The sequence below is a fragment of the Grammomys surdaster genome, unplaced genomic scaffold, assembly GCF_004785775.1.
Source record: "Grammomys surdaster isolate TR1022 unplaced genomic scaffold, NIH_TR_1.0 126163, whole genome shotgun sequence".
Taxonomy (NCBI): Eukaryota; Metazoa; Chordata; class Mammalia; order Rodentia; family Muridae; genus Grammomys; species Grammomys surdaster.
Genome location: NW_021620970.1, coordinates 6,918,638 through 6,931,869, shown reverse-complemented (window position 1 = coordinate 6,931,869; position 13,232 = coordinate 6,918,638). Strand labels below are relative to the sequence as shown.

The 13,232-nt window shown below is 36.1% G+C and overlaps 1 protein-coding gene across 3 annotated transcripts in view; it reads left to right on the top strand.

The window, feature by feature from the left end:
• Strn3 (striatin 3) overlaps positions 1-13,232 on the top strand; it is an 81,683-nt gene that overhangs the window by 29,940 nt on the left and 38,511 nt on the right. For all 3 annotated transcript variants that reach the window (XM_028757473.1, XM_028757472.1, XM_028757471.1), the window contains exons 2-6: positions 2,222-2,325; positions 2,696-2,769; positions 7,937-8,018; positions 10,203-10,376; positions 12,165-12,291. In XM_028757473.1, coding sequence (XP_028613306.1) covers positions 2,222-2,325; positions 2,696-2,769; positions 7,937-8,018; positions 10,203-10,376; positions 12,165-12,291 — 561 coding nt within the window. The remainder of the gene's footprint in view (positions 1-2,221; positions 2,326-2,695; positions 2,770-7,936; positions 8,019-10,202; positions 10,377-12,164; positions 12,292-13,232) is intronic.

Below are 13,232 nucleotides of genomic sequence, written 5' to 3'. Positions count from 1 at the left end.
TCTCTCTCTCTCTCTCTCTCTCTCTCTCTCTCTCTCTCTCTCTGTGTGTGTGTGTGTGTGTGTGTGTGTGTGTGTGTGTGTGTGTATGTAGCTGGAGTTAAAAGGCAGGTGTAAGCTTTTTATCTCTTCTACTTCACTACCAACACACAAATGGATACTGAGACCAAACTGGTCCTCTGCAGAAGTTGCATGCACTCTTAACCACTGAGCCATCTCTTTTTACATACAGATACACAGACATACATTTGGAGATTGATTGAAATTGAATCTCTTGGTTAATTTGGGTGAATATTGATGGTTTTAGTATGATGAGTTTGTTAGTCCATTTATTTTCTCTTTCGGTGCCATTACTAAACTGTGAGAATCTCATACATGTTTATGTTATTAATAGGTATTTTTGGTTTTGATGCTATCATATTGTTTTAGCCGTATTTTTTTTCCAGACAATTTCACTATAGTTCAGACAAACTTCAAATTTTTAATTCTCCTGCTTCTGTCCCCTTAGTGCTAGGATTACAGGCATGGGCTACTACCTCTGACTTGTAAGTTTGTTTTTTGAGGTTACATTTAAGTGTTGGTTTGCAGAGATGAGTGCTACTAATGGTAAATTGTGACCTGTAAGTAACTGGAAGTCCTTTATACTTTACTAAGTGCTAAATCTGTTACTTATTTAGTCAGATGGAACCTTTACACTGTTTCAGTTGGATTAAAACTAGTAAATACTTGACTATACTACCAGCTCAAAGTCATCAAGAGAGGACATAAGGTAATTAAGAAAAAGTTATAGGCTTGGGGAGGTAGCTCTGTTTGCAAGGTGCTTGTCTTGCTAGACTTGGGACCTGCACTGAATCCTCATAATGCACTTTAGAAAAAGAAAAGGAAAGGCTAGAGCAGTGGCTGAGGGCTAGGAGTACCAGCTGCTCTTCTGGAGGACTGGGGCTCAGCTCACAGCCATCTCAAAGTCCTGTCCCTGGGAGTCCCATCTCACTCCACAGGCACTGTATTCACATGGTGCACAGACAAGCATGCAGACAAATATAAGTGGCTGTCCTGGAACTCTAGATATACATCAGGCTAGTCTTGAACTCACAGATATCTGCCTGCTTCTACTTCCCAAACGCTGGGATTTTAAAGGCATTCACCACTATGACTTGGAAAATTTTTAAAGAAGAAACCTCCTTTTTTTTTTTTTTTTTAATAGTAGGAAGTGGGAGCAAAAAGATAATGACACCACAAAACAAATAGTAGCTGAACTTAAACTATTTGTAATACTCTGAAATTATTTTCAAGAATTGAAGCACATTTGGAATGGGATATTAGAATGGAAATGTATAATAAAACATTTTTGGCTAGGTGTGGTGGTGGTGTATGCCTACAATCCCTGCACTCAGGGAGCAGAGGCAGGTGAATAAAGTTTGAGGGCAATCTGGTGTCTAAAATAAGACTCTGTCTCAAAAGCAAATTATAATTTTAATTATTTCAAAAAAGATGATAAGAGGTGTTTCTGTACTTTGAAGTTTCTTATTGTTCTGAAAGAACTTATTTGTGAATATGATTTTAGTTTTTATAAATATTATGCTAATTTAAATATGTAAATGATATACTTTCATGTTTAGGCCCTTAGTCATTCTATTTTCCTCTTTATCTCCTCTACTTGTGGCTGCTTTATGCTGTCCTTAGCTCTACCTTAAACCCCACGATCCATTTGTTTTTAGTATTATTTGTTCAGTTTTAAGTTACTGATTACTCACCAGAGTATGGATGAAACCCCAGCCTTACTTCAGTCTTATTTTAGATCTCTAATTTCTAATTAACTCATGGAAAAAAAATAGAATCAAGTGGATGTTAGCTTTCTGTCCATCTTGTACAGAGGACTTCTCTCTATATCCTTTCTCTATGGCTATTCTGTATTCCTACCACCCTCAGAGTTTTTTAATTATGCTGATTTTTACCCATAGAATTTCTTCCAGGGTTACATAAAGATTAAGCATTAATCTTATTAGAGGCTCTAAAGAATCATAAGAAAATGGCCTCTGTACGGTTATTTTTATTTTCAAAGACATTATATGTTATCTAGTGGAAAATTTGACCATTTCTATGAGTTCTGTCTAGAGGTTATGCATAAAAATGGTGCATTTTACATTTATTATTTTTCCTATTTTAATTTCCCATTTGTGGTTGGTTAAGGAAAAATGAAATAAATGCATCTTAATGTTTTTAGGCACGGATTGCATTTTTACAAGGAGAAAGGAAAGGTCAAGAGAATTTGAAGAAGGATTTAGTGAGAAGAATAAAGATGTTAGAGTATGCATTAAAACAAGAAAGGTACGTATATTTTATTTGTTAATGTGACTAGAACAGAACGGTGCTATCCCCATGTACATCAGTATACACTTTATTGAAAGCTTTTTCACATTTTACTTCATTTGTATATGGAAAAAAAAAAAGAAAAAATGAGAAGTAGAAGTAATATATTTTCTCTCTCTAAAGATAAGTAGACATTTATCTTTTTACACATCTGTATTTGTTACTTGGGTAATTTTCTTTGATATATTTTATCTACATTTTTATACATTTTCAATGGTTTTAGCAAAAAAAACTCTTTGAAATGGACACATTGCTTTGTTATTAGAAAATGCATAGCAGTACTCAGTTATAAAAAATAATTATTTTTTGCCAATTGTTAAATTTTCAGAGCAAAGTATCACAAATTAAAATATGGCACAGAACTGAACCAAGGTGATTTGAAAATGCCCACCTTTGAATCAGGTAAACTTTATTCTTTTAAAAAAAATCATCTTTATGTAACAGGCATGTACTCTTTATCCTGATTTTGATTTTATAGCATCAGATGAATGATTATTATAAATTGAAAAATTTGAAAAAATTTAATAATATATTTATTACTTTAAAATTATATGTGTGTACATGTGTATACATATATGTGTGCACGAGTGCTGGTGTCCATAGTATAGAAGAGGGCATTAAGTTCCCTGGAGGTAACGTTACAGACAGTTGTGAGTTACCCAGTGTTGATTCTAGGAGCTGACTTTGAATCCTCTGCAAGAGCAGTATAGAGTCTTACTAACCCGTGAACCGTCGCTCTAGCCCTTGTTGAAAACACTAAATAAATAAAAATTTGTTTCATCTGCCTCTCAATCTTATTTTCTCCAGAGTGAAACCTATATAAAGTTATGGATACATTTTTGCTTGTAATTAAAATCAAGACTTGCTAAAGTAACTTGTTTTTTTACCTGTAAGCAATTTTTGTCCCTCATGGATGTGTATATAAATGTATATCTATTTGTTTATATTTGACTGGGTGTGGTGAATCCTAGCACTGCCATGAATCCTAGCCCTCAGGAGGCAGAGGCAGACAGATGTCTTGAATTCAGGACCAGCTTGTTCTGCATAGTGAGAGCTCTAGGCCGGCAAGAGCTACATATGCGTTTCTGTCCCCTCTCCTGTGTTCTCTCATGTATGTATGTACTTTGTGTGTTGGGGCAGTCAGAGGACCACTTGGGAATTACTTCTGAACTTCTCTCATGTGGGTTTTGGGTGAATTGGGCTCAGGTTGTTTGAGGTGGCAGCAATCACCAGCTCAAGCTTAATTTTAATACTTAAAAAGGTCCTTTTATCTGGAGAAGTGTTAAGTAGCTCATTGTAGTTCTAAAATAATGGAAATTTGGCTAGATTGGACTTTATAGCAGCCATAGAGTAGAAAAATTATCTCCAATTAGCTTTCTTCTGCATTAAGTAGTAAATATGAGAATAATAGTTCATAAATGTGTACCTCAGAGTGGACTGGATATAGAAAAAAAGTTAAATTTAGTTTTAGGAATCCATATAACTGTATAGAAAATAAAAGAATGAAGAGTATTTTAACATAAGCAGACTTTGGAAATCATACTAGCAATTTTCTATTTCTTGAGTATCTGGATGGTGGTTATCCCATTTACCCCTCTTAAAGCAGGGGTTTGTGTATCCTAGGATTCCTTCAACTCCACAGATATCAGTGGATAACCTTGAACATTTAACCTTCCTGTGTTCACCTTCAGAGTGCTGGAATTACAGGTACAGATGAGAATGCCCAATTTTACAGATGTTTTTGATACAGTCGAATAGAAGCCTGTGATGTTATTAGTAGCTTGCTCCTAAAGCAACCATTTTTTCTTTATTTTAATATGAAAATTTTGTTTCCTTAAGGTTTCTCAAAGTATATTGTAAGACAATAAAACTTTCATAGGTGTTGATAGTAATAATAAACTTTTAAAAATACTGGTTAGACTTTGGTTTCATAATAAGTACTGAGAATCAGACCATAAATACCACCTGAATTGTTTACTTTTTTGGTCTTCCCTGCTTTGGCTTTTAGTAGCAGGACCTTCTTTTTTGTCTTTCAGTTGTCACAAACTGAGATTTAGATGCCATTCATGTTCTTGAGTGGTTCTAAAGGCTCATTCTGATTTTAGAAAACACTATCATATTCTTCTCTATAGAGGAGTGAGAATGAGAACTGAGAATAGCGGTATTTGTTGATGATAATCATCATCTCAGGCTAGACAGAGGTCAGAGGATCAGGAGCGCAAGGTCATTTTTAGCTACTATGTCCCTGTCTCAAAAAACCCTTTCCTGCTAGGCATTTGTAGATCTCTGTCAGTTCAAGGCCAGTCTGCTGCAGAGCTCCAGGAGAGCCAGAGTTAAACATGTAGAAACCCTGTCTCGAAAAACAAAAAAGAAACGAACAACAGAAAAACCCTTTCCTACAAAAGTAAGAAGTCTTAGAAAAATGGAAGGTGAAAATATTTTTGTATATATCTACTACCTTTAATTACAGTAAGGCTACTGTAGTAAATAAGGCTCAAAACATATACAGGAAAAATGGATTTAAAGATTTTCTTCACTTATTTTCTTTTCCAGTATAGCTTTTTCAGAAAATGAGTAAAGTTGAGTTGTGTTTGGTTACTGCTCCTGGAGTAGAGCTTGTGCAGTTCTTAGCTCACTTTATTGTAATAGTTTGTATAAAGCAAGATTGTTAGCATGTCATTTCCTTCTACCCATAATTAAAATTGTGCCCAGACAATTATCTTTTACTTAATATGAAACATGATAAAAAAGTAAGTAAAATGTTTTTACTGATATAGGAAACTATTCAGAATATTGAATAGAAAACAAAATGAAGTAAGCAAATATATACCATGCTAAGTATAAAATTATCTGCATCAAAGTATATAAATGTTAAATGAAACAGAATTGGCTTTATAAACCCCTTCAAATCAACATAAAGAAAATATGATTTGATAGAAATTGGAGATAGGTACATGTTTATACCTCATCATTTTACATATTTCCTAAACTGAAAGCAGTTGTATTCAAGCATGTAAATAATTTAATTTTTACAAGTTTAGGAAATAGATAATTCAGTAGAAAAGTGGATATGGCACACACCTTAAATCCTAGCACTCAGGAGGCAGAGACAGGCAGATCTCTGAGTTCAAGATCAGCCTGGTCTACATAATTGGAGTTCCAGGACAGCAAGGACTACATAGAGAGATCGTGTCTCAAAAAATAAGCAAAAAGAAGAAAAGAAAAGCAAATGTGATAGTTATTCTTCAAGAAGTATAGGCAAACACTTCAGTGTAGTATAGTTAGCATTTATGAGACTGACAGAGAAGGAATGTCAAGTGTTGATGAGACTTTAGAGTTAGCAGAGCAGAATTTATTTGCGTATGTTGATGGTAGGGTAGGAAATGAAGCTGAGGCCCCGAGGTGCCCTTGTATCTGTAAAGGGAGCACAGCAGACATACATACCCCATAACTTGATAATTTCACTGCAGCTTATGTAAAAGTTGCATGTATGTATGTATGCGTGCGTGTGTATGCATATATATATATATATATATATACATACACATATACATATACATACACATACACATATACATATATATATATGCCCTTGATGATAGTGAAAATCTAGAAACAAGTAGAATGTCAGCATTAAAATGGATAAATGTGATATATTAGTAGACGGGATGCTGTTTAGCAATAAAAGTAAACACAGCTAAACTTGACAACATAGGTGTCAAATTTATAAAATTGAAAGTTTGTAGGAAGCATTCTGCCACATTCACAGATTAAGTTTTAGAGATTGAGATAGTGTTAATATGATTTTAAGAATAGCTAGTCAGTGGTTAGAGGGAAACCGTTTCTAGGGCTACTGATGCTTGTTAAGCTAGGTGCTGATTGTTTATTCAGAAATCCACTAAATTATGTGCTTCAAAGTTTATAACTGTCATAGTGAAATAATGAAAATTCATTTCAACATGAAGGCCTTTGGTGATTGGATTTTGAGCAGTCATATTTTTAAAAATGTTTTTCTCTCCAGTTGCTAATTTTAAATGCTATAAAACGAAAACTAAGAGACTATCAGAATAGGTAATTCTAGAAATTAGAACATTACTTGTGCTTGAAGAAAGAATAAGAAGAAAATGATGAGATTGTTATGGTTAGGAAGTAATGGCTACAAGAGATATTATAATATTATCTAACAATAGGTACTAAGTGACTCTGAGGGTCTGGGAACCTAGTAGTTGAGAATGAATCTTAATAATCTCAGTATGGGCTGTGGGGGGATGATTTTTCAAGTGTGTCTCTTCATAATACATTTATTTTGATACTGTGAGTCCGTGTAGTGATAATAGTGCCAACAATAGTTCTAAGTTTTACTATAGGGATAATTTTTGAAAACTCAATTTAACTGAACTTATACTGCTTACTAAACATGTTTAATTCAGTGAGGATTGGATTTAGGGTTTTGTACATGGTAAGCATGCTGCTATACTTAAACCTGTGGATTCCTTCTGTTTTCTTCTTTTGTAAATGTAAATACTTTATTATCTGGGACTAAATTGTGGCTCTTTACCTGTTTATAATACTGAGTATTGTGACACATGCCTTTAATCCCAGCACTTAGGAGGCTGAAATAGGAGGAACAATTTGATGCCAGCCAGCTTAAATCCATAAATAAGACTGTCTCAGTAAGCAGACAAAGGTCCAAAGTAATAAACCCATTTTCTCTTTGTATGTGTATAAAGGATGTTTTTTTTTTCTAAGCTATAATGATAAGGGATCAGTGAAGTAAGGAGGCAAGTAGTCACTTTTGGATGCCTGCCAAAAGTCTCTCCGACTTGGGTTCTAAGTTGCTCATCTAGACTTTAAACAGACAGCCTTTGACTACAAGTAAGCTACCAGTGGCTTTGTCCTTCACCTTAAGTAAGTGTTTATACTATGGACCTGTTAGGACTCTCTTAGACGTTGACAATATGCTGGGCTTACTGGAAACTGAGGCCCAGCGAGTCTACAGACTGCATGTCCCAAGAGTAAGTGGCTGCTTGGCTGGCTGCAGACTACTGCCTTAAGGCCTAAGAAAAGGCTCTCCCTGTGTGCCCATCACAGTGATCTGAGTTAGACACTAGTCAGCAGTCTGGATTCCTAGCTTAATACTTGGTTTAATCTTTTGTTCTAAAAAATAAAGTGTGATAGAGACTTTAATGTTTACTGATCTAAATTCAAAATGAAGTCTCTGCATGCGTGTGTCTCCTCAGCAGCAGCTGGTGATGTCGAATAGCATAAGTGATAGATAGTTTTTTAATCTTAAGGTATTTGACAAAGCAGAATTCTATTTTCAAGTCTAGGACTTTTAGTTTTTTTAATCCTGCTAAAGCACATCTGAGGTCTTTTGATTTTAAAGCAGGTAGAGTACCTGAGTTATTGACCAAACATCAAAGAAGAAATGCTCTGTAGTAAATCTTTAACTTTTTTCCTGTCTTACATAAAATATTTTCATGTGTAAATTTGTTTTTGAAATAAAAAACCTGAACAGTCATAATAAGTTGAAATAATGTATGCAAAACTTCCCCTCTTTAATTTCCAGAGGAAACCAAAGATGTGGAGGCACCTCCAGCACCCCAGAATAGCCAGCTAACATGGAAGCAAGGCAGACAGCTGTTAAGACAGTGAGTAATGATTCCACAAGTTATGAGAGTGCTTACATTGAGTCAATGTATACATAAACACATACTTCACTTTACTGTATGGTTTTCATAATGCTGCTTTAAAAAAAATCCATTTGTATGTATGTGGGTGTGGGATAGGCATGTGCCACTGTGGGGATCAGAGATAGCTTTCAGCATTGATTCTCCTTTCACCTTTGGGTCATTCGAATTGGATCCTGGTCATCAGGCTTGGCTGTAGGTCACTTATATGCTCAGACATTACTAAAGGATGGCATTGACTTCTTTCTATTTTTTCATCCTATTCCCTCCCCTCCTCTTCTTCTCCATCTCCTCCCCTCCCCTCTACTCCCCTCCCCTCCCTCTCCTCCTCTCCCCTCCCCTCCTCCCTACCTCGCCTCTCTCTTTTATTTCTTATGTGGTAGAAAATCTGGGGGTGGGGGTGGGGGTGGGGCACGGCACGGGATGAAGGCTTCAGACTACAGTAGTATGGGGCGTATGGGGCCGGGCTGCAGAAGTGACTCCTCGGCATTTAAAAGCATTAGATACTCTTGCAGAGGACCCCAGTTTTGATTCTTAGCACCCACATTGTGGCTCGCAGATATGTATAACTCCAGGGGATTTGGTATAACTGGGAGATTTGGTGCCCTTATCTGGCCTTTACTGGTCATTTTACTCTAGGAACTATGTGCCTAGTATACTTTCATACACATAGGAAAAGTACATATATACATAAATTAGTATGGCCTCATTCATCCAAGGCACACGCACTCTCACTACGAAGTTTACATGTATGGGTTCTCTTTTAAGTCAGTGTATGAAAGTTACAGAGAAGTGTTGATTATTTGAAACTCTTCAAAGACAGCTTGCCAAATCTTTTTAGTTGAAATTCTTTTTAATATTTATTTTATTTTGTATATGAGTATTTTTGCATCTCTCCCTGTGGGGGGTATGGGGTGTGTGTGTGTGTATGTATGTGTGTGTGTGTGTGTGTGTGCGTGTATGCATGCATGCATGTACTATGTGCATGCTTGGTACCTTTTGAAACCAGAAGAGGGCACTGGATTCTAACTCAGTGGGTGATAGGAACTCAACCCAGGTCCATTGCAAGAGCAGCAAGTCCTTTTAACCACTGAGCTATTGCTCTAAAACTTAATAGGTTTTGAGGAAACTTTTGATACTTCTTTGTTGATATAATAGAGATGTAGAGATGACTATAGCAAATCCTGTTTAATGTCTTTTTATCTGGTGGTTCTTTTTCTTATAGTTGGACATTTTGTTACTTGTATCCTACTGATAACCCTGTTAAAGTCATAACCTATAATCTGTGTATTAAGTACTTGGTTTAGATGAGTGAACTTTGAAAACCACAGAACAGGAGGAATGGTCTGGAATCTGAGATCCTAGAAGGAGGATTAGTACATCTGTCAATCCCTGGTTGAGAACTTTCTCTCTCTCATAGACTGGGCATCTGAAAATTGTGTATTTGTGCTTATATGTATGTATATAAATTCACATATCTCTTCTTTAAAGGATACTTACCTCTGTCTATATAGAGGCATATCATATGTATTGATGTATCTAAAAAAACTTTTCAACACTCTGAGGCTTTTTTTAGGTATTGAGATAATTGGCTCTTAATCAATGGTAGTTAGTCATTCTATTCCCTCCCTCCCTCCCTCCCTCCCTCCCTCCCTCCCTCCCTCCCTCCTTCCCTCCCTCCCTCCCTCCCTCCCTCCCTGCTTTTTCAAGACAGGATTCTCTGGAACTCCTGTAGATTAGATTGGCCTCTATGTCCTGAATACTGGGATCAAAGGTGTATGCCACCACACCTTCCTTAATTCATGTCTTTTAAAAGATAGTTTTATGTGTATGAGTTTCGACTGGATGTATACATGTGCACCACATGCATGCTGGATGCCTACATAGGTCAGGTATAGGATATCCTGCAATGGGAGTTATGGATGATTATAAACCACCATATGATTCCAGCGCCCGTATTTCAATTTTGACTTAAAGTTGACGTTGTTCTCTTATACCTGGAATTAGGCTATAGTAAAGCTGTTGAGACAAAGAAAAAGTCATTTGTATGATTGTGAACTTTTTTTTCTTCAATTTTTAATGTGATTTGAAGGTGGCAAATGTTGACAGTTTGTTGAATTTTAGTGTCTAATTTTCTCTTGATAGGTATCTTCAGGAAGTAGGATACACAGACACAATATTAGATGTCCGATCTCAACGGGTAAGGTCATTACTTGGACTGTCTAATTCAGAGCCAAATGGATCTGTAGAAGCAAAGAACTTAGAACAGATCCTGAATGGTGGTGAATCTCCTAAGCAAAAAGGACAAGAAATCAAAAGGTATGATTTGTATTTGTTGATTAACAACATTTAACTTATGGAAACCAAAATCAGTGGTACAGCAGACACCACCCATTGGGAGTCTCATTTTTGGTAGATTTTCTTTCTATACTTAGATTTATTGTTAGATATTAATCTATGAAAGCCACTTTTTTTTTATATATAGAAACTTAAATTAGTTTTAGTAAAATAGATTATTGCTATTACCTGTACCTGAGTAGTTTTGAAATACTTGAAAACATTTTAACAGATTAAAGATACTTTTTTGCTACGTAAGAAGTTTGTAAAATGGATTGGTACCTCTTGGGTCGTGGAATCCAAACTAGATGTGGGAAGGGAATGAAGAAATTACAGACATTGGACTCATATACACAGAAAAACTGGTATGGCTTCCTGGACTCTCTGATGGAAAAGGGCAGCACCCAGGAAGCTTAGTGTGTTTATTATATAAAATTGAACAAGGAAGCAGGGTTTATGGTGTGCAGCTGAATCAAGGAGTTTAGCCAGTCCTGGTAAGGAGCAGTCTCCACAGGGGAGCAGTCTTCAGGACATTTCTGGGTTTAGGAGTTAGAAAGCAATGACTATGGCATTTCTACACAGACTGTCAACATTGGCAATGGAAATCGAATCAGAGGAAGGTTTTCCTACCACACTGAGCCTCATCCTGTAAAGGGTTTGCACACCCCCTCCTCCCCCTGCCCATGGGGCTAAGGTCTTTTGCTTTTTGTTTTATTTTTGAGACAAGGTTCTTTAGGTGGCCCTGGCTGGCCTATAACACACAGATCTTCCTACCTCTGCCGCCCAACCGCTGGGATCAAAGGCGAGCATAACCACACCAAGGCTGGCCAGCTCATGTCAACAAGGCACATCTACTCAGAACTTCTCTGTTCCTCACAAATTGATATATCTTGTGAAATATATGTGTTATAATTTTAAATATGGGCAGATTAAATTTAGCTTTTGTGTTTTAGTCTTCAAATATTTAGGCTAAAATATAAGTGTTTATAATTATAAAAAAAATTCCTCAATTGCTTTTTTGATACTTTTCAGAAATGATAGCATGTTTGATCATTTGATCTTAGTAGATTGTTTTTCTTTTTAAAGGCTTATTTTTAATTATACTGGTGTGTGTGGGGGTGTGTTTGTGTATGTGGTGGGAGGTTACGCACATATGAGTGCATGCAGAGGCCAAAAGAAGCTGTTATATCCACTAGAGCTAAAGTTTCACACTATTGTAAGCCACCTGATGTGGGTGTTGGGACCCAAACTCAGGTCCCCTGAAAGATCTCTTAACTGTAGTCTTATCTGATGAGCTGTTTTCAGTCCCCAGATTTTATTTTCTTAATAGCATTTACCTAAAATGTTTTAGACAAAAAGCTTTGGATGAAACTCATTAAATACAGAACAATCCTTATTTTAATTGTAGAGCACAAATAATCTTTAAAGATACTCTATAATAAAAATTTTAGGCAATATAATTAGGGTGTCTTGAATCAGGAGCCTGTTGGAAGGAGGATCAGGAGTTAAAAGTTATTTTCATCTCCATAGTGAGTTGAGACTAGTCTGAACTATGTAAGATCCTGTCTCACAACAACAATTTGAATTGTACGTGTCACTTTCAAGTAGTTTTAAACTAGGAATTAGAAGGGTCAGGATGTGGCTCATTGACTTAATACTTGTCTAGCATGTGTGACATCTTGGGTTTAGATTAACAATAATTAGGAAGCAGGAAGAAATATCAGAGTTAATCTTTGAAATAGTTGGAATCATCTTTTCTCTTTTGTACAGGCCCTCTGGTGATGTTCTTGAGACATTCAATTTCTTAGAAAATGCTGATGACAGTGATGAAGAAGAGAATGACATGATTGAGGGCATCCCAGAAGGAAAAGACAAGCTTCGGCTCCATAAGCACAAAGTAGGGGATTTACATTATTCCTTCCATAGTAATTTGAACAGTAATTATTTTAGTTGTCCCTTAAAAGGTTTATAATAATTGCCAGCTCCTATTCAGTGTATGTACATATGGCAAGAATTATACTTTCATGTATTATTCACTAAATGACCTGAGAGAAGGTCTGTTTTTAAAGTATCTGTCCAGTAGTTTGAAGCTTTTTTAAAAAAAGAAAGAAAGAAAGAAGAAAAATAAATACTCAATCCTATCCCAATTTGGGGTCACTGTGAAGTTTATCTTTTCATGTTCACTATCACATGAGAGATAAATGAACAGAAACTGTAGTTTAGATGCTCTCACCTTGGGTGAGAGTCTGATGTATGGATTGTCAATGTGTGCCAGCATTCTGGTTATTTGGTAAGGAGTAATAAAAAATTACTTTTCCTCATACACCAAGAAGCAGACCTGATGTATTTCAGTAGTAGATGGGGAGTTGGCTCTCCTGGACCATTTTTATACTGTGCCCCGTTTGTAAGTATCAGAGTAGTAATGGTCAGTATTTCAAGGTTTTTTTTTTAATTGGCGAGGGCTGAGGTTGTATGTCAGAGTATTTGATTAGTATGCACAAATTCCTGCATTCAACCTCAGCACCACATAAACTGGATGTGGTGGTGCGGTCCTTGAGAGGTGAGGGTAGGAGGATAGAGAGTTCAAGGATGTCGTCACCCATATATAGTTAGTTTGAAGTCATTGGCTTTTTCATACCTTGTTTATCAAAAAAAGGGAAAAAAAGTGGTTAAATTCAGTTGTAGTACTTGGAAATTTTGTAGTATTATAGAAAAAAAAAAACCTCAAGTGTTTGTCAAAAGCTTCCAGTGTAGAAAAAGAGTTTCAACCTTTCTCCAGCTTTGCACGTGTATGATATACTCTGTTGGATAGAGGTTCACTTTGTAGAACTTGCTATG